Source organism: Nothobranchius furzeri, chromosome 6 (assembly GCF_043380555.1).
Source record: "Nothobranchius furzeri strain GRZ-AD chromosome 6, NfurGRZ-RIMD1, whole genome shotgun sequence".
NCBI lineage: Eukaryota > Metazoa > Chordata > Actinopteri > Cyprinodontiformes > Nothobranchiidae > Nothobranchius > Nothobranchius furzeri.
Window position 1 is genome coordinate 36,182,799 of NC_091746.1, and position 21,316 is coordinate 36,204,114.

Genomic DNA, 21,316 nt, shown 5'->3' on the forward strand with positions numbered 1-21,316 from the left:
GGCACCATTTACTACATCTAGATTTCATCCATCACCGTAAATATTATCTGAGGTGTGTTCTTGCTGTGTCGTGGTTCTAATTCCATGCTGTCGTTCTTTTTTGTAAAACACAGAAACAGTTTCGTTGCCTGTTTTCCGCTACGTTTCGTCTGCGGCTGCAGACTTCCTCAGGCTGACACTGATGGTGGCGTCACATCCTTCCCCGTTTATCGGCGGGCAGCAGAGGACATTGTGGCCCTCTGCTGCCCGCTCTCCCCTCTCCGACGATGCAGTCCCATGTGCGGTCCAACGTGTAAACTCCATCGTCCCTGTTCATGGTCCCACATCCACATCTCCTTATCTCGACTGCTTCTTTTATCCATCTTTTGTATTTTTGTTGTTCGGTGTTTATGATAACAGAAAAAATAAGACCAACAATGAAAAAACACAACATAAACACACCAACAAAGCCATACTCAACAGTTAGAAACAGACTAGTACACCCAAAAGACAAAATATCAGCTGGACTTAAATGTGGAGTCATTTATGAAATCCCATGCAAACTCTGCAATAACACATACATAGGAGAAACCGGACGCCAACTCAACACACGAACAAAAGAACATAGAAAGGAGTGCGAGAAAGAGGCAAATCGAAAACACACAAGAGCAGCAAAAGAAGAAGCAGAAAGCACAATAAAGAAGTCAGCCGTAACAGATCACTGCACAAGAGAAAACCATGTAATGGACTGGGACAACACACGGATCATAAACACCGAACAACAAAAATACAAAAGATGGATAAAAGAAGCAATCGAGATAAGGAGATGTGGATGTGGGACCATGAACAGGGACGATGGAGTTTACACGTTGGACCGCGCATGGGACTGCATCGTCGGAGAGGGGAGAGCGGGCAGCAGAGGGTGACAACATCCTCTGCTGCCCGTGGATAAACGGAGAAGGAAGTGACGCCACCATCAGCGTCAGCCTGAGGAAGTCTGCAGCCGCAGATGAAACGTAGCGGGAAAACAGGTAAACAAAACTGTTTCTGTGTTTTACAAAAAGAACGACAGCATGGAACCGTAAGTATTAGTTAACTTGTCATGTTTTAATTGTTTGGAAAATAAATTCTTACTTTCATAAACCTGGCTCTTTCCTGAATCAAAGCAAAGTGTTTGCAATCCCTGAATAAAACAAAGAATCCTAGAATCTTCTGATTAAACACAGTGAAGACCAAGCAGGTTGATATTCTATATTTATATAGAGTATCACAGCTCATTGGTCATAAGTAGAGGTTATATATTAAGCTCTTAAAGCACTCAATTTACCAACTCCTACAAGTGCATAAAGATGCCAATCTTATCAGCCAAAGAGCTGAGGTGCACGATCCTATGGGACAATAACATGCGTTCATCTTTATGTTATATGATCAAAATGTGTAACAGAAAAGCATAACAGCTCTAGGGCTTCCAGTCACCATGCTTACAAGAACATAATAGATGCATCCTAAAACTCAGCCATTTACAACAAAAATTTGGCATTTTGGCTATTTTAATTTACCAAATCTTCCCACTGTTCGACCTAAAACAAAAAAACTAAATGAGGTGGAGATTTCTAGGAAGTACAGAACCTCATGCTGCTTGTTGTTTTGTAGGAACCCTCTGCACAGCTGCATCAGACAGGTGTTTGTCTGCACCGTGCCAGAATGGAGCTACTTGTGTGGACACCCAGAATGACTATGCCTGCCTCTGTACCAGAGACGGTGTCCAGTACATGGGCAAGAACTGCGATGAACTCTATGATGCCTGCTTCTTTGCTGCTTGTGAAGACTGCATCAGCGTTCCTGGTACATCCAAATACAGCTGCATCTGCCCGGATGGACTGACAGGAGACAACTGTACAGAAGAGGTGGATGAGTGTCAGAGCAACCCTTGCTCTGAGCCGCGTACTCTGTGTGTAGACCAGACGAACGGGTACTTCTGCAGATGTCCTGCTGGTTATGGAGGTCTGGATTGCAGGACGCATGTAACTGACTGCATTGATGAGCCCTGCAGGAACAATGGCTCTTGTGCACTACAGCCAAATGGCTTTGAATGTCACTGTGCACCAGGGTTTGAGGGAACGACGTGTGAAGAAGACGTGAATGAATGTTTATCAGAGCCCTGTCAGAATGGTGCTATTTGTATAGATGGGGTAGCAGAGTTCTTTTGTTTCTGTGTGCCCGGTTTTCAGGGTTTTAGCTGTGAGATCGACATCAACGAGTGTGCTTCTCAGCCCTGTGAGAACAATGCAACCTGCATCAACGAGAAGGACCATTACAGGTGCGAGTGCCTGGTAGGATTTACAGGTAGGGCTAAAAACTTCTTCATATTCAGAACTGGAGGTAGCAATGATGTTGAAAGGGCAGGAGGAGGGGAAAAAAGAGGGATCTTACATAAAGCTTTTCTTTCATAACCATGTTTGGTTAGAGGTGTTGAAATTCAACATTTTACTGTATATAAACAAATTCTCTGATCCAGGTCAAAATAAGAAGTTTCTAGGGAAAAAGTTCAATCTGTTTTAACTGGAACTGGCAGATTTCAGTTTTACTTAAACTTCCAAGAATCCTTTAAAAACTGCCTAATTTAATCAAGAGTGTCTTCTGACCTGATCTATCTGATCACAAGCCACACCCACTTTGACCAATCATTTTCCAAAAAAGGACACGTTTCTAAACCTGCTTCTTTAGTTTGGTACTAATCTGCAAACAATGGATCAACATAAAAAGTTAAAGTCCTATAGTCATCATCACACACTGGTGAAGTTACATCCCCACATTCGATCCATCCCCATGGAGAGCGGTGGCTGCGCTCGGGACCTATTTAGTGGTTTAACCCCCAATCGAGTGTCAAGCAGTGAAGTATTGGGTCCCATTTTTAAAGTCTTTGGTATGGCCCAACCAGGATTTGAACCCTGATCTCCCAGTTCCAGGGAAAACTACCTCCAGGCCACTGAGAAGGTAACTGTAAAGTTAACTAAGTGAATTCTGTAAAGTTGATTTCCTCCATCATTGGTTGAAAGAAAACATCTCAATATGGAAAAAGAAAACCTTTTTTCCCACTTTTATGTTTCACTCCATGTGAAATGAAAATTCTACTTGTCTCCTAGGAATCAACTGTCAAACTGAGTTGGATGAGTGCGAGTCCCACCCCTGTCTCAATGGAGCCACCTGCCATGATCTGACTGGTTTTTACTCCTGTGAGTGTCCACCTGGGTTTGATGGCATCAACTGTGAGGTGGACATTGATGAGTGTGCCGGTAAGCCCTGTCAGAATGGGGCCGTCTGTCTTGACATGGTGAACAGGTAGGCACGGCTACGTAGCGGCTGTAAAAATGATGAAAATATGATATAGAAATTCTACTTTATCCATTACTAAGTAATTCATGTAGTCATTTATGTTGGACAATAAGGAAAGGTGATCACGCAATGATTGTTTTGGTTTTAAGATCTGCAGCATCTCAAGATTACTTTAAACCAGTGCTTCTCAATCGTTCTCTATGATGCCCCCCTGGGATGCATGCAACTTTTTGTTTGATGTGAGTAAGCCTGGGTCTTTGTCTCTTGCAGTTATGAGTGTGACTGCAGTGATACAGGATTCGAGGGGGATAACTGTGAAGTGGACATCCCTGAGTGTGCCTCTGATCCCTGCCAGCACGGTGCCACATGTCTGGAAGAAGTGAACGGATATACCTGTTTGTGTTGGCCAGGTACTCAGAAAAGTTGTTGTCCTGGGAAATGTTTTTTCCCAACATGAGTCTAAACTAAAGAATGTTGTGTATGACTACAGGAATTCACAACATCCTTAGACCCTGCTCCCAGTGAGATTTACAGGTTCCTCTATTGTACATGCTATAATTTAACCAGAGAAACAACTAAAACATGCAGTGTTGCCCTCACAGACCAAGCTTGAGAACATACCACCCCACCCCCACCTCTGGAGCTGGAACACACTCTGGCCCAAATTTTTGCCCTAGTCTGCAGCTATGAAAGCCTTGTCCCATCCTCCACTCCAGGAATTTTTGCCATCATGATGGACCCAACTCTTCCCACATCCACAGGCTCTGCCTTCTAAGTAGAGGTCAAGGTGGAGATCTGTGTGCTTTCCACAGCTCAACAATATGCCCAGTTCCTCTCTCCACCCAGATTAAACCAGGCTGTCTGGGGAGGGTTCTACCTTAGGTCAGCTACAACCAAACGTTTTTCTCAATTCATAATTGTTTTCACGTTGAGGTAAAGCATCGGTTTGCCAGCAGAGGGCACTGTTGTGTTGTTGTGCATTCTTTATGAGTGGATCCCTGCCAGGAGGGGGCTGAGGCAGATACTGAGTCAGTATATCTGAAACGGGTTCTAATGGTAATGCTGCACCAGTATCGATCATTAAAGGGTGTTTAACTGACATGTACTGTTCTAAAAGTTGTTATGTATATTAGTATTACAACAGTAAACACTTGTCTGAGTTTGTTTGTTTGTTTGTTTGATTGTTTGTTTGTATTTTCAGATAAAAAGTCAGTTTTATGGCAATAACAAGTTTAACAAAAGCAAACACAAAATAAATGTTAGCTTTGATTTTAGCACTGATTGTGAAAAAGCAAATGTTCACATTCATGAAGTCAGGAGAGAACATTTTCTTGGTCAGACTTATGTATCTGATCATGTTTGTTCATTTATTCATTGAATTATTGGTCTTTGGGGCACAACAACAACAATCTGAGTTATGAAGAAATTAGGGCAGATTTAGAGGACAAGGCAGCTGAATAATGTTTCACTTGCTTTCAGGGACAACAGGTTAATCCCTAAAAGAAGAAACACATCCTTCATAATATAATTTGTGACGTTTATGGTATGATTCTGTTATTGTCTTTAGGCTATGAAGGGCACAACTGTGAAGAAGACATTGATGAGTGTGCTGATCGGCCCTGTGAGAATGGCGGGGAATGTTTTGAGCGCTCTGATCCATCTCACTGGGTGGACTGGGAGCTGAGCTTTGCGGATACAGCTGGATACATTTGCCAGTGTCAGCCAGGTTTTGCAGGTTGGCGAAGTTAAATTAAGTATAGAAACTTATCTTGAGTTGATTTGAAAAACTGACAGACCTCCGGTGTGTTTTGTTCCACAGGAGAGAACTGCTCAGTAAATATTGATGAATGTGAATCTGAACCTTGCCACAATGGGGGTGCCTGCAAGGACAGGATTAATGGCTACAGCTGTGCATGTCCTGTTGGATTCTTAGGTACATTTCTTTACCTTTAATAGACCGAATGAACGTGCAACACGAATTTACAGTCCAAATGTATTAATTAGAGCGTGTGCAGAATTTTAATGTCTCTATCAGCTAACAGCTAGTCCTATCTCCCCTCAGGTGAACTGTGTGAATGGGACATTAACGAATGTGCCAGTGAGCCCTGTCAACATGGCGGCTGGTGTGAAGACGGCAGAGCATCCTACACCTGCCACTGTCCTGAACCCCAGCCCAATGAGCTTCCTTGGGGAGGGGTTCACTGTGATGTTAAACTTTATGGGTGTGTTGACCATAAATGTCAGAACGGAGCCACCTGCCTTCCAACGCTGAGAGGAGGAAGGCATGATCATTCCTGCTTGTGCCCTCATGGTTTCTATGATGAGCAATGCTCCACAAGAACAACATTTTCCTTGTCCACTCCTGGATTTATTCACATTCAGGTCACTGCAGAAGAACGTAGTCGCAGGGAGGCCGAGCATCAGGATCACCTGGGTTTGGGGGTACAGCTTCGCTTCCGGACAACCCTACCCAACATGTTGCTATTTTACAGAGGGGATGTGGATAACTACCTTCTTCTAGAGATTTTTAATGGCGGTCTTCATGCAAAAGCCTTTTCTGAAGAATCTGAAATGGACGTAACAATTCCTGAGCTGGCTAGTGATGGAGAATGGAGAGATGTTCATGTGTTTATGGATAACAGCAGTCTTGTGTTGGAACTGAAAGGCCCTGGCTGTCACAGAGATAGTTGTAAAGTCACAGATGGTGCAGAAGAACCTCCGTTCCAACCCTCAAAAGCATTTACTAATGTTTATATAGGTGGGGCACCAAATGAGCTTCTGCAGCTTTCTAGAAGTACTGCAGGGTTCATTGGATGTATGGAAGACCTCATGATTGACTCAAAACCCATTCTACCCCAAGCACTCCCACAGGATCAAAGTTATGAGTTAGGGTGTGGTAAGACTGAGTGGTGTAGGCCTGACCCATGCCATGGTCATGGACGTTGTGTTGACCTGTGGAGCAGTTATAAATGCAGCTGCTATCGTCCCTTCCATGGCTGGAGCTGTTCTGAGGGTAAGCTTACATCCAACACGACATCCTAACAAACCTCAGATTCATGTGATTTAAGTTTTTCATGCACTTAATTCTGTTTGTAATCCTGTCATTTTCACATTTGTTTTTATTTAGTATGAGAGCTCAGTGCATTTTTACTAAATCTGCAGCTTCTACAGGATTGTTGAGCCAGTTGTAGCATTACACACACTGCTAATTTGGTGTGACAAAAGGGCAGAAATAAACGTCTAGCATTTAACAGAGACATTTGTTCTGGATTTAGAGAAATTCGTAAGGATGCATACAAGACGCTGTAATGAGAACAAGCCTGCATTTGTTACAAAACACACAGCAGCATGAAATAAGACCTGCATGCTGGGCTGTGATGATATCTTCAAACATAGTTCAACACATAGATAATTTAACTGTGAGCAGCTGTCACTGAAGATGCTAATTAAACCTAGATTACAAGAAAAATGTTTTGGTTGAAGCTTTTTTATCATGATGAACATTAAAGCTAAGTTGTTATCTAATCAAAGGGGACTCTTTTACATGCACATATGCAATTGGCTGCCGTTTGAAGGGAACAATTACAGGTCATAAATTTGACCTTCTTTGAATTTAAAACATGTTTTGTCTTTTTATGAGTTATTAAGTAGAATTAAAAGTTTTTTTGTTTTGTTGTTTTTTTTTTTGTCCTTTGGCAGAATTCTTACCATGGACTTACAGCCATGAGGACTCAAAAAGTTTTAGTGCCTATGATGTGGACAAGAGCCACGGGAGCAGCTTTAATGTCTCTTTCTTTTTGAAGTCATTAAAGCCAGATGGGTTGCTGTTCCAGCTCAGGACACCCACAGACGATGAAGGAGAGGTCTACTTCTCAGTCTACCTGAGCATGGGGAGAGTGTTTGTCAGTTCTCTGTCTAACAGCACCCCGCTGACCGCTCCCATTTATGTGACCAATGGTGAGAAGCAGTTTCTGTTTTTAGAAATCAGAAATGGACATGTGATTTTTGATCATGCCAGCCTTAATTATGGCATTGGGAGGATCCTTGAAGTTACTGTCAACAGTGGAGATCAGGTCTACATCGGAGGACTTCCAGGAGACTGGGACTCTGATAAGTGGGGGGGGCATTTCAAAGGCTGCCTCCAGGACGTTCGCTTGGACTCGGTACATTTGGATCTTACTGGCTCGAGTGATCCAAACAAGGACACTTATCTGTCAAGTGATTATGAAAATGTGATGGAGGGCTGCATTAGTGATGATACATGCAAGGTAAGAAACACACATGCGTACTTCTATTCATTAATCTTTAGAGTGCAGTCCTTTAAAGGGGACATATTAGATTCAGATCCAGATTAAGGTTCCTTTTTATTGTTATTTCTGTGTGTACAAGTGTACAGGAATGAACTTTTGTTGCAGCAGCTCAACGCAGAAAGTGCAAACCAGTTTAAGAACAAAGATAAAAGACAATTAAAAATTAGTACATAGTTGAAAAAAAGGTACCTAAAAAAATCTACCAGAAAGCACATAAAAAACACACTGAGTATTTAAAAAAAATATGACTTTTATTAAGTTATACTGACTCTGTGGCCAATACAAAACATATCCATGAAGGTATTTGCACTAAATCTTTCTCACATAAAACAATATCAACAGTTAGATTCCTGACAGTTTCAGTACCTTCCAGAATGAGTTGTGTCAGGGCCCTGTCACTTTAACAAAACAAGCTGAAGCTGGCCACGCCCACCCATCCCATCTCAGGTTGCTATTAGCTGGAGATCCGAGGCTTGGAGTAGAAGTCCGGCTCCTCCAGCAGCAGCTCTCTCGACCATGAGAGGTGGCTCTATGCTAATTTCCCCCTTCCCCGTGAAACGGCTCATTTTAGGCACATAGTTCCTAAAACCAAACACTGACAGAAAATAGTTTTTTTTTCAAGTTTATATAAGCAGTAGAGACTAGGGCCTGCACGACTTTATTTTTTTTAAAGTCGACAGTCAAGTAATGAAAGTCGAGTCGACTTCGACTAGTCGTTGATGACGTCATACGCCGGAAGCGGCGGCGGGGGTGGGGGGGGGGGTGGGGGGGGTTCGGTAGGTTCGCTGGAGTTTTTGACAATTAAAATTGCGCCCACATTTTCTAAGTTAACACATCTCTTTTAACAACGGTAGTTTCTGCATCTTGCTTCAGCCCTCTCCCCCCTCCCCCTGCGCAGCTGCCGCAAACTCACTGATGCACCTGCAGCCTCTCAGAGTTCCTGCTGCTCTAAACATTAAAATAATTATTTCATTTTCTGTTCCTCACTTCTGATTACCTTCAATGGTGTCTGTTTGTTGCAACCACCAGGTACAAAAACTAACTTGTTTTTATTTGACTATTTTTCTGTCCTGTCTCTGTTTATTATCTTCCTGCATCTCCTCTCAATCCTAAAGAAAAACTGCTACCTGCGTTCATATTTATTCACCTCATGAGTTACCTTTGAACTGCAGTTCTGAAAGATCTACCAACCGCAAAAACAGCGGAGTGCCGCTGCTCGCCGGCCAACTACAACGGGACCGTTTTTGCTGCGGAGTTCATGCCAGAGCGGAGTGGAGAGATAGTAGAATCTTGGGGGTGCGTCACCGGAGGACAACAGGTGATGCGCCTCGCTCCGCAGCAGCGAAACGCATCAGGCACAAATAACAGACAGAAAACATGAAAGGAAATGAGCCAACATGAACAATCGCGTGTTTAATTTGTTTTTGAGGTGGTGACACCTAATTTGGCGGTGCTCAGGACGCAGATGTCTGGAGCGCACGTCAACAATCAGAGCTTTGCATGCACAAACTGGTTAAGATTAGGATGGGGGTGAGGGGAAGGTTAAATTGCAAGAGGGAAAAGGTCACAGTCTGGTTAAATGTCCGTTTTACCGCCGGTGTCAGTACCGCACAGCGCGTCGCCTCCGCCTCGATCCAGACGCGCAGGGGCTCATCACCTGCTGTCTTTTCTGAGGACTGCATCTTGTCAGTCATTATCACGTGACAGCGACTAGTTGATGACAGGCATAAAAAGTCACTACAGAGCCGTGAAGTCGACTAGTCGACTAGTCGACTAGTTCGTACAACCCCTAGTAGAGACCCACATGGTAGCACCGACTTGTGCCCAAACACATTCATTGAACGATCGTTCATGAACTCGTTCATTTTTTTTGTTTGTGAATGTGAATTCAAAAATGAACTAGTTCATTTTAAAATGTATGAACTGAACTTTGAACTAGTTCGTTTTTTAAAACAAGTTTTCCCAACACTGGCAGCACAAAATGATGCAAAAGGTGAGCTTTGCAAAATATGTCCTCTTTAGATGAAGCATTTCTGGCAGAAAAATAATTTAATCTACTAATTTCCCTCATTTATGTGTTGAATTATCTACATTAGTTTTTTGTCCAAATCACTGATCACCTGTTCTTTACAGATCCAGCCTTGTCAAAATGGAGGAGAATGCTCCATTACATTCAATGACTTTACTTGTACATGTCTGGAGGACTACACAGGAAAGACCTGTGAAACACGAATGTGGTGTGCTAGTCATCCTTGTGTCAACGGCGGCCATTGTGTGGACCTTCCTGATGGATACGAATGTAAGAATTTAAGTTTTTTATTCACGGTTTTCAAGAACAGGAGCATTTTTCCTCAAAGAAATAATCAAATATTATGTATGGTTTTAGATAACTGGACAGAAATGCCTTTCTTGTCTTTCATTAACTATACTTAACAGAAAATTTACTGAAATCAGCCAAATTTCTAACACTGATTGACCTATTTGTGAATGTTTGCCCATAGGTTTGTACAACGCCACATTTGAAAACAACCCTGTGAAGTTTAGTGCTGGAGGCTCACTGGCTGAAGCCATCTCTAACATTTATGTGGAGCTGCGGACTCGCTCGGAGAATGCTGTGATCCTGAGGGCTTCCAGGGGGTCTCACCTGCTGGTGGTGGGTTTGCTGGATTTCTCAGTCTGGGTACAAATCCAAGATGGTAACAACGCTGAGTCTCTGACCCTCAAAGGAACATCTCAAGTGGCTGATGGACGCTGGCATCGTGTGAGCATATTTAAGGCTGACAAAAAGTATAAAACGTCTCCATGGGTCATCACTGTGGATGGAATAACAGACAGCAGCAGTGGGACAGAGCACACAGGAAGTCTTGGCTTCCTGAATGAAAAGGGGGTCATCGTATCTGTAGCTGAGAGCTTCACTGGCTGCTTGGGTGCAGTGAGGTTTGAAGGCATCTATCTCCCTTTTGCAGATAATAAGAAAGCTCCACAGTCCTCACAGTTTCATTCAGTTGGAAATCCAAAGATTCATCTAGGCTGCACCAGTGCCCCAGTTTGTGACTCAGATCCCTGCCTAAATGGAGCCACATGTGAAGACCTCTTCAATAAGTTTGGCTGTGTGTGTGACACTGGTTGGGAGGGGGAGCGTTGTGAGACAGACACTAACGACTGTGCGTCTCAGCCGTGTATTCATGGCACCTGTGAGGACCATTTAGGTGGTTTTCAGTGTCACTGTGCCCCTGGTTATGCAGGCATGTTCTGTAAGGAGGACATCAACGAGTGTGAGCATCATCCTTGTGAACATGGAGGAACATGTCGGGATGGAACTAACATGTACACCTGTATATGCCCCGAGGACTACAGCGGCCCCCGCTGCCAGTGAGTTCCCACTCTATCACTACTTTGAATAACTACATAAATATGAATGAACAGAAGTGCTAAAGACAAGTGGTCCTTTGCTAATTAACACACCTGTATTGAAAAAAATGGTCAGCAGTGGCAAGAGGTGTATGAGGATTTATTTTCACAACAAGGGACTTTGCACTGAATAATGATTAAATTATACAAATAATCATAAACACCAATGAAGCAAACTTTGTCACAGTTTATGTTTGAGAAATTCTCAAAATGCTTGAACATGGGGGTAGGTCAGGGGTGTCCAAAGTGTCAGACATTTGTGGTCCTCAGACTGATTTTGTTTGACCCTTGACTGCAAGTTAGGAAATTTAGTTACTGTTAAGTGTACAGGAATGTATAAAGCCTAAACCTTATCCATTTAGAAACATTCATCCTCTTTCATCTAGCACTCCTTCACAGACAGAGATGTACAGTACCATCACAGGTTATTGATGCAGTCATGTGTCTATGCTGACAGGTTTACTAATGGGAGTCTCACCAAAAACATTTGATGAAAATATTTTTAAAAGTTAAGTCCAATCCTAATTTTTTATTAACCGGGTGTTTTGCTCTTAATTTCATTTCAAGTTTAATCTGATTACAAACCTTCACTGACTTTTACTAAAAAAAAATAAAGAATTCAATGAAAAAAAGAAATCCATATTTCAAGACCAGGAAACTAGATAACAACCCAATTTGATGCTTTTTTGTTATTAGAACAAACCATTTGTTACATCCCCGACAGGAGGTGCTAAAATGTGAAGGAGGGAGCAGCATAAGAAATACTACAGTGGAGTTAAAGTGAGTTTAATTGTTATAAAAGGTTCTAAACACAAGTGCAAACAGATGGTGAGCAAAAAAAAAAAAAAACTCAAAAAAGGTTTACATTAAAAGAGCAGTTACCAACATTAAAAATACCTGGTTAAAACTCATTAAACGTTTCACAAAAACAGAAGGTGTTTCAAAATCTACAGTTGATAACAGGTCTAAAACAATCTATTGACATAAAACACCTGGTTAAAACTTATGTTAGGAGATTTACCGGAACAGAAGGTGTTTTAAAACCAAAGTCAATAAAATTATCACAGAGTTAACCTTTAAAACAATCTCACTGGATCACTCAGAGTTAAAACTATAAAAGTTTAAACCCTTCAACATGAAGGGGTGGGTGGGTTGGTTGGTTGGTTATATATATATATATATATATATATATATATATATATATATATATATACATACATACATACATACATACATACATACATACATACATACATACATACATACATACATACATACATACATACATACATACATACATACATACATACATACATACATATAAAGAGAGGCTTGGAGGACAGCAGAACCCCTGCACTGCTGCCCCCCAGACTGCTGAAGGCACAGCCTTTTTATCCAGGTGTGGGTCATCAGCAGGATTCAGCTCAGCTGTGCTCCTCAGCAGCCTGGAGGAGAGGAGGAGGAGGAGGGGCGTTGTCAGGCTGATCACCAGGGCTGATCCTGGCTCCTGCACCTCAGTGGCCAGGCTGGTAGCCGTTAACACCATCTGAACCATTTTATGTCTTTTATCGATACATTATTAACAGATCTTTTTCTTCAAAACAACAACTATTATCATTCATTTTTCCATTCATATTTAACAGAATATTGAACAAGTAAAATTAAAAGATAACCTTTTTTTGCACTTTTTATGTAAAGAAATAACTTTTTTTTTTTTACAAAAGGTTTGGACACTCCTGTAGTAGATTTATCATACCATGACTCACAAAGTAAGACATTATTGAACTTTTATTTATCTTGCTATTTTAAAAAGTTATTCTTAAAACATTTCCTTTAGGTGGGACTATCCTCCAATAGAGTGCACCAAAGATGTTCAGTGTGAAAATGATGGGATCTGCAGTGACGGACTCTGGGGAGCCAACTGTACCTGTATGCCAGGTTTCACAGGCAGCAGGTAAATACTTCTATCTACTCAACTAAGATAACCAATAAAGAAGAAAGTCACTAAATTATTACACAAATAATTGTGAGGTAATTGCTTCAATACTTGTTTTAAAGTTAGAAAAAAACAAAATAAACTGATATAGAATAACATTCATTCTAATGGAGTTATGGGCCCTTTTTAGAAAAATATTAATGAATATTAACTGACTAATTGCTTTCTTTCTTTCTTTCTTTCTTTCTTTGTTTCTTTCAGGTGTGAAATGGAAATCAATGAATGTGAGTCCAGCCCTTGTAAGAACGGTGGCTCCTGTTTGGACCGATACAACATGTTTTTTTGTGAATGCCCGCCTGGGTACAGTGGACCAGTGTGTGACATTAATGTGTGTATTGTTTTCATATTTCTATTATTTGTTTTTTATTAACATTTGACCTTTTGCAATTTGTAGAAACCAGATGTCCAAGCACATTTTATATCCACAAATGGATGGTTTGGACATGTCTAAGGGCTGATGGGGGCTGATGGGACTTAGGGCCCTTCTTCTTTGCTGTAAACTCCTGCAACCAGTCCAGCACACTTCCTATACATGAAAACGAACTCCAGTGATCTACTTCGTCTTCGTCTTCGTCTTCCTCCGCTTATCCGGGTCCGGGTCGCGGGGGCAGCATCCCAATTAGGGAGCTCCAGGCCGTCCTCTCCCCGGCCTTGTCCACCAGCTCCTCCGGCAGGACCCCAAGGCGTTCCCGGACCAGATTGGAGATGTAACCTCTCCAACGTGTCCGGGGTCGACCCGGGGGCCTTCTGCCGGCAGGACATGCCCGAAACACCTCCCCGGGGAGGCGTCCAGGAGGCATCCTGACCAGATGCCCAAACCACCTCAACTGGCTCCTTTCGATCCGGAGGAGCAGCGGTTCTACTCCGAGTCCCTCCCGAATGTCCGAGCTCCTCACCCTATCTCTAAGGCTGAGCCCGGCCACCCTACGGAGGAAACTCATTTCGGCCGCTTGTATCCGCAATCTCGTTCTTTCGGTCATTACCCAAAGCTCATGACCATAGGTGAGGATTGGGACGTAGATCGACCGGTAAATCGAGAGCCTGGCTTTCTGGCTCAGCTCCCTCTTCCCCACGACAGATCGGCTCAGCGTCCGCATCACTGCAGACGCCGAACCAATCCGCCTGTCGATCTCCCGATCCCTCCTACCCTCACTCGTGAACAAGACCCCGAGATACTTAAACTCCTCCACTTGAGGTAGGACCTCTCCCCCGACCCGAAGGTGGCAATCCACCCTTTTCCGGTCGAGAACCATGGTCTCAGATTTGGAGGTGCTGATCCTCATCCCAGCCGCTTCACATTCGGCCGCGAACCCACCCAGCAAGAGCTGAAGGTCAGAGCTGGATGAAGCTAGGAGGACCACATCATCCGCAAAAAGCAGAGACGAGATTCTCCTGCCACCAAACTCGACACACTCCACACCACGGCTGCGTCTAGAAATTCTGTCCATAAAAGTGATGAACAGAACCGGTGACAAAGGGCAGCCCTGGCGGAGTCCAACCCTCACTGGGAACAGGTCCGACTTACTACCGGCTATGCGGACCAAACTCACGCTCCTCTGGTAAAGGGACTGAATGGCCCTTAACAGAAAGCCACCCACCCCATACCCCTGGAGCGTCCCCCACAGGGTGCCCCTGGGGACACGGTCATAAGCCTTCTCCAAATCCACAAAGCACATGTGGATTGGTTGGGCAAACTCCCATGCCCCCTCCATCACCCTTGCAAGGGTATAGAGCTGGTCCACAGTTCCACGGCCAGGACGAAAACCACATTGCTCCTCCTCTATCTGAGATTCAACTATCGATCGGACCCTCCTCTCCAGTACCTTGGCGTAGACCTTTCCAGGGAGGCTGAGGAGTGTGATCCCCCTATAGTTGGAACACACCCTCAGGTCACCCTTCTTAAAGATGGGGACCACCACCCCGGTCTGCCACTCCCTAGGAACTGCCCCCGACGACCACGCAATGTTGTAGAGACGTGTCAACCATGACAGCCCTACAACATCCATAGCCTTGAGATACCCAGGACGAACCTCATCCGCCCCCGGGGCTCCGCCGCTGTGTAGTTGTTTGACTACCTCAGCAACTTCTGCCCCCGAGATCGGACAGTCCATCCCCAGGCCTCCCAGCTCTGGTTCCTCCTCGGAATGCGCATTGGTGGGATTGAGGAGCTCCTCAAAGTATTCCTTCCACCGTCTGACTATAGCCTCAGTTGACGTCAGCAGCTCCCCATCCCCACTGTAAACAGTGTGAGCGAGTTGCTGCCTTCCTCTCCTGAGGCGCCGGACAGTTTGCCAGAACCTCTTTGGAGCCGATCGATAGTCTTTCTCCATGGCCTCACCAAACTCCTCCCACGCCCGAGATTTTGCCTCGGCAACTGCCACTGCTGCACCCCGCTTGGCTATCCGGTACCTGTCTGCTGCCTCCGGAGACCCACAGACCAGCCACGCCCTGTAGGCCTCCTTCTTCAGCCTGACGGCTCCCCGAACCTCTGGTGTCCACCAGCGGGTACGGGGGTTGCCACCACGACTGGCACCGGCCACCTTACGACCACAGCTAGCAACAGCCGCCTCAACAATCGCAGAGTGGAACAAGGCCCACTCGGACTCAATGTCCCCCACTGCTCTCGGGACGTGGTCAAAGCTCTGCCGGAGGTGGGAGTTGAAGACTGTCTTGACAGGTTCTTCTGCCAGGCATTCCCAGCAGACCCTCACTATGCGTTTGGGTCTGCCAGGTCTACGCGGCATCTTCCCCTGCCATCTGATCCAACTCACCACCAGGTGGTGATCAGTTGACAGCTCCGCCCCTCTCTTCACTCGGGTGTCCAAAACATACGGCCGCAGGTCAGATGATACGACTACAAAATCTATCATCGACCTGTGACCTAGGCTGCCCTAAATACCTACAATACTCCAGTGATCTAGACATCTAAAATCTTCTATTGTTGTGCAAAAGCATGAACTTCTTAAACAAAGTAAGATTGAACACAAAATAAATTATATCATTGGTATCTTTTGCAGAAACAAGCCTACGTAGAGAGCAGATGGACAATGGTGGCTCTCCCCCTGCTCTGCCTCTGCATGGTGATACTGATCATCGGTTTGACCTCCATGATCCTTTCAGCGAAGAAGAAGCGCCAGTCAGAGGGTGTGTATAGCCCCAGTACTCAGGAACTGGCAGGAGCCCGGTTGGAAATGGACAGCATGCTGAAAGTCCCACCAGAGGAAAGACTCATATGACACCCTTACATGCACAAGTGCGGGTCATTTACCATTAAAGGTGTGACATGTGACTGGTGCCAGTTAGAGAGGGTTAAATGTGCTTCCCTTACTCATTAATACATCCAAACAACTCACTGCTGTCATCCTGTTTGGGAGTTTTCAGATTCACATGTTCTGGAGGTTTTTACTGATATATTTGGTCAATATTTATCTATTTAATTACTTATCTACCTGTAAGATATATTATTTTACATGCTGCATTCAAGCTGCAGCTGGAGGTGCGGTTTCAATCCTAAACTAGTTTAACAAAATTTAGGAAAAATGTGTTACATTTAGAAAACAAGTAGGATTGCTGTTACTCCTACAGTGTTAATGTTTTTGTGAAAAATAACTTATCAGTGAATAAAATGGCCTGCTCAGATTTTGTTGGCCGGAAATTTACTGTGAAATAATCACACAAGTCTGAATCATGTTGGAAGAAAAGTTAAGATGAAAATGATTTCCTACTCAGTTATCAGTTTTTCTCCTTTCAAAAAGGCTGCAAAGGGACGTAGTCCTCATGTACAATCTGCCCAGCCTCCATACTTGGTGCTTTTAATATTTGAGCCCACGGGTCTATGCCAGCACATACTGCTGTGTTGGCATTTGTGATTCGACACCAGCTGGTGAGAATAGAATCTGGTAACCCAGAAGTTATTTCTAAGAAACCACGACATCTTTTTGTTTTACTCTAATATCAGGTATGGAAGGCTAGTGGCTAATGTTGAGCTAACAATGCTAACGGCAGTGGCGGGCGGTGCGTTCCACCCCTGGGCCTTCAGTGATTTCCTATTCAGTCCAATCTAATTTAATACACCTTAAAATACCATCAATAGGACATCACAGCTGGAGAAACCTCACACACACACACACACACCAGTGGCTGGTCAAGACACATAATTTCCAGAGTCTTTAAAATCAAACTCGCATTCCCAGTTGAGAGTAGGAAGCTGACCACGGATACCGTCAAATCTCAGAAATGAGACGGGTTTAAGAGATGAGACAATAAAATAAATAAGTAAAGCAAACACATTATTTGCATTTGTTTTGGAGAAAATTGTACCGCGAAACAATTGAACATGTTGGCGCAGCTGCACACCACGTCATACACAATATAAATTGCATAGAAACAGAACACAGAATAATTTCATTTTGCCAGTTTATTTCGTTACCATTTATTGATTATTAACAAAATAAAATGACAAAACATTAAAAAAAAAATACTAATAAAATGTTTCTACTCACCAACATAAATGTCCAGCATGGATCTCCTCCTCTCCTGCTCATTAGAAAATAAAATCCATCCTTCTTTCTTTCCTCAGGAAAACCTCAGTGGCTCTGTACAGTTTATCTGTGCGCTTCAGGTCCATGAGTGGATCCTTTTCTACGGACATGGAGGCTATTGCTGAAAGACGTGTCTGCCCGGTCGTGTTTCTGGCGTACTTTTTAACGCGCTTTAATGCTACCAAATCCATCTGATGCGAGCAACAGGCATTCCCAGCAGAATAACCTGCAGCGGTTCTCTGAAGCTGTTAGCCATGGGTACCGTTCATAGTTGCTTGTCTGAAAATGACGAACAAATCCTTTCCCCTGCTGGGACAAGCCAGCTAGCGTTGGAGTCAGACGACCTGTTCTCACAATATCCATTTTTTCTTGAAAGGTCCGTCTTGAACATGGTGTGGCAAGTTAATTTGCAACCAAGTCTGTCTCTTCTCCTCTTTCAGCCATCATGTGTTCAAAAATACACCGATAGCTGCCTATAGGTACAAATCTCCGTGTTTAGTTTTGATATTTTGCTTCATGCCGCTAGAAAAGTTCTAACTACTGCTTATCCAATCACAGGATGCGTTCATGTCAACTTTTGCGTGAGGCCAGCTAGCTGGCCCGGGCCAAGCTGACTCGTGAGCTGATTGGCTATCGCAACTAGACCGTCTCTGTTCACTTACAGCGGACAGTGGGCTTCTCGATTGATTCTGAAGGCCTAGAGCAGACTTAATCTGCCTGAAAACACAAGCTAGCTTAAATCTGATTGGATAACACCCAGCCTTGGTATTTTAACACTGGAAGCAGCACAGCCAAGTGGGTATAATAGGATATGAAGAAAATAGACCAGTAAACATTTTTTTTAGTTAAAAATAATTACCAAAGGAAAGAAAATACATTTACGCTTTTGAGTATGTTTAGGCCAGCAGAGAAGGCTTTGCTGGCCCTGACTGCCCACCACTGGCTAACGGTGAATTAGAAGAAAAAAGTCAGCTCTAAAAATATCTCAATGTAAGGTTTCCAACCAATAACTTGCATTTTATTTATCTACTTATCAACTTACTGTGTATGACTTGACTTTGCTCGTCTTCTAGAACTTTCTGAAGCTGATTAGTGGCTAGCATGGCATTGGGGTGTGGCTGAAAACTGACTCGTTTTTATATTGATGGACTGAAGTACCCATATTTGACCCCAAAATGTGAATATTACTTCTTGCACCTTTAGGTTTTGATAAAACCTTGAGAAAATATCTAAATAAAACATTACCTGTGTCATTCTATTTTACTCATGCTAGTCAGACTTTCTGTATCGTCCACAACAATGAAGTGGTTAGTATCAATCTCCCACACAGTTAGTCACAGGTTCAAATTTCAGTTGGGACCTCTCAGCTCGGCGCATCTCTGTCTGATCGCGGCTCCTGTCTGCTGCGCAGGCTGCCGGCTTGTGGAGATCTCGGATGGAAACAGATGTTTTCCACCCGGTTCTCCCCAGCTGCAGCTCTGCGCATCTCAGATCGCAGCGGCGCTTGTCTGCTGTGCGGCTGCCGGCTTGTGAAGCTCTCGGGAGACCTCTGTGTTCCACTCGGTTTTACCCAGCGGTCAGCCGGGCGTATCTCTGACTCAGAAGCTCTGGTGTTGTGCACAGTTAACTCCGGTTGTAGCTAGGTTGCTACCTCCATTAGCTTAGCTCCCACCTCCGCGTTAACTTTGGGTTAGCTTCAGGTTAGCTTGTAGCTAGTTCGACTGGGTGTCGTCAGTTGATCCCAGCCTTACAGCCCCACCCTCAGCTCCACCTCTCTTCCCTTTTGTGGAATTGTCTGGGCTTGACGGAACCTGTGACACGGTCAAAATGGCGGTGGTGGCCACCTCCCATTTAGCCTCAAAAACGTGTTATTAGAGCCTATGAAAACCCATTGTCCATTTATGTACATGTCGATGATCACAGTATGTCTGCCACCTGCATGAACAACCAACTGCCCAAAATGTAAATGAAGCCAGATACAAAGCATTCTGCATGGCATCATCAGCTTTGCCAGCATTATTTATCCCCCCTACAAATGATGCCCTGTATCAACACTTCAAAAGGGCAAACTGCCAAGCAGTCATAATGAGGTCAGCTCTGAAAGCTAAAGCCCCATTCCCACCTGTACCGGGTCGGCCCGGGCCGGGTAGCCCCAGTCGGCCCCAGCCTGGCCCGGTTGATTCCACACATCCTTGCCTTAAGCCCATGTGGGCTGATTCTACCCACCAATCAGAGGCTTGCTCTAATGGAAGGTGTGAATGGGCTGATTCTACCCACCAATCAGAGGCTTGCTCTAATGGAAGGTGTGAATGGGCTGATTCTACCCACCAATCAGAGGCTTGCTCTAATGGAAGGTGTGAATTTGCTGTCAGCAGTGGGCGTGTTGGCCCTGGTCGGCCTGAAGCAGTACCCCTCAGGAAGAGGGCCGAGAATGAGCCTTGGTTGGCCCGGGAAAATTCCAGGCCACCCAGATATGTAAACAACCTATGCTACCCGGCCCGGGCCGACCCGGTACAGGTGGGAATGGGGCTTAAGATATGTGCCCCCCTCATGCTGGTAATTGATGGCACATTGAGGATGGTAAGCTGACAGTTTCCTGGATGACTAGAAATCCTGCCCCTGACAGTGTAATGCAGGTAGTTCATTGTGGTTGCAGGCAGGGCAACCTCTGTCACAGCGGCAGGTGGAGTTTGAGCGGGTGCGCTTTACCGACTTCTGGGGAGGTTTGTTACCGGAAGACAAGACGAATGGCTCTCTACAGGGACTCGGCTCTCGTAATTCACTTTGAAAACCCGTTCAAAAGATTTGATTCGTTCGTGAACGTCACATTCAGGACATGTTGGACAAGTGACAACAGTACTTGGAGTTTGGTAAGAGTTAAGTTTTTTTTACATGAATTACCCATAAAATATTGGATGATTATTTTTCTTATAATAAAAAGTGAAAATTACATTTCATTTTTGCAAAAATGAAAATTGATCAGTGATTCTTGATGACTGAACTCATGAATTATTGTGGGGTATATTATAAATTACTAGCCTAGTGAACTAGACCAAATTCTTGCTTTGCAAAGTTTGTATATATTATATTATATAGTATATATTCACATATATATAGTCTGGCTTGCCAGGCTAATAAATTACAACAAAAGTAAATAATGATTGGGTCACTATGACTTCATGTGATTAGTTCACACATAATTATAAAATTCAGAATAAAAATCTGTTCTTTCACACTTTAATTGGTATGCAACAAGTTAGCTGTTATTTTGATAGAGGTGATGAATTCTGTAATCTTTTTGATTTTGGTTGTCATAGGTCTTGGTTTCATCTAAAGTTATCTGAAGGAGCAACCTGTGGTGCACCCAGGTGACATGTAATTTTCTTCAGAGGAGGAGGACTTCTTTTGCACCATCAGGCAGGGCAATGTTCAGGAAAACTCCAAGCAGCTGGAGTCCTACCTGGCCTGTCCAGCTGCTTCTATGGATGTCCTGAAATCTTTTCCAGCAGTTTGGAATTTGCCACTGCAGCTGAACATACCTCTGCTTGCTTCAGCTGCTTGTGAGGGGCTTTTCAGCACTGCAGGACTCATTTTCAGAGCCACAAGGACATGTGTTGATGCAAAGAACTTTGAGAACCAACCAGTTTCTGATGAAGCTCAATAAAAGGTTTATTTAGTTTTGTAGAGGTAATTCCTCTCAAAAGGAAAAAATGCATGAAGATCTGAAGGGGCTTTGATTCAAT

The 21,316-nt window shown here is 43.9% G+C and overlaps 1 protein-coding gene across 1 annotated transcript in view; it reads left to right on the top strand.

Annotated features, from left to right (window-relative positions):
• Positions 1-16,416, top strand: part of crb2a (crumbs cell polarity complex component 2a) — a 39,546-nt gene extending 23,130 nt beyond the window's left edge. Inside the window, exons 2-13 of the mRNA XM_015974402.3 lie at positions 1,633-2,325; positions 3,126-3,321; positions 3,586-3,725; positions 4,883-5,050; positions 5,135-5,248; positions 5,378-6,328; positions 7,015-7,583; positions 9,759-9,924; positions 10,127-10,997; positions 12,874-12,990; positions 13,234-13,360; positions 16,050-16,416. Of these exons, the coding sequence (XP_015829888.3) occupies positions 1,633-2,325; positions 3,126-3,321; positions 3,586-3,725; positions 4,883-5,050; positions 5,135-5,248; positions 5,378-6,328; positions 7,015-7,583; positions 9,759-9,924; positions 10,127-10,997; positions 12,874-12,990; positions 13,234-13,360; positions 16,050-16,268 (4,331 nt within the window). The 3' untranslated portion in view covers positions 16,269-16,416. The remainder of the gene's footprint in view (positions 1-1,632; positions 2,326-3,125; positions 3,322-3,585; positions 3,726-4,882; positions 5,051-5,134; positions 5,249-5,377; positions 6,329-7,014; positions 7,584-9,758; positions 9,925-10,126; positions 10,998-12,873; positions 12,991-13,233; positions 13,361-16,049) is intronic.
• The last annotated feature ends 4,900 nt before the right edge of the window (positions 16,417-21,316 follow it).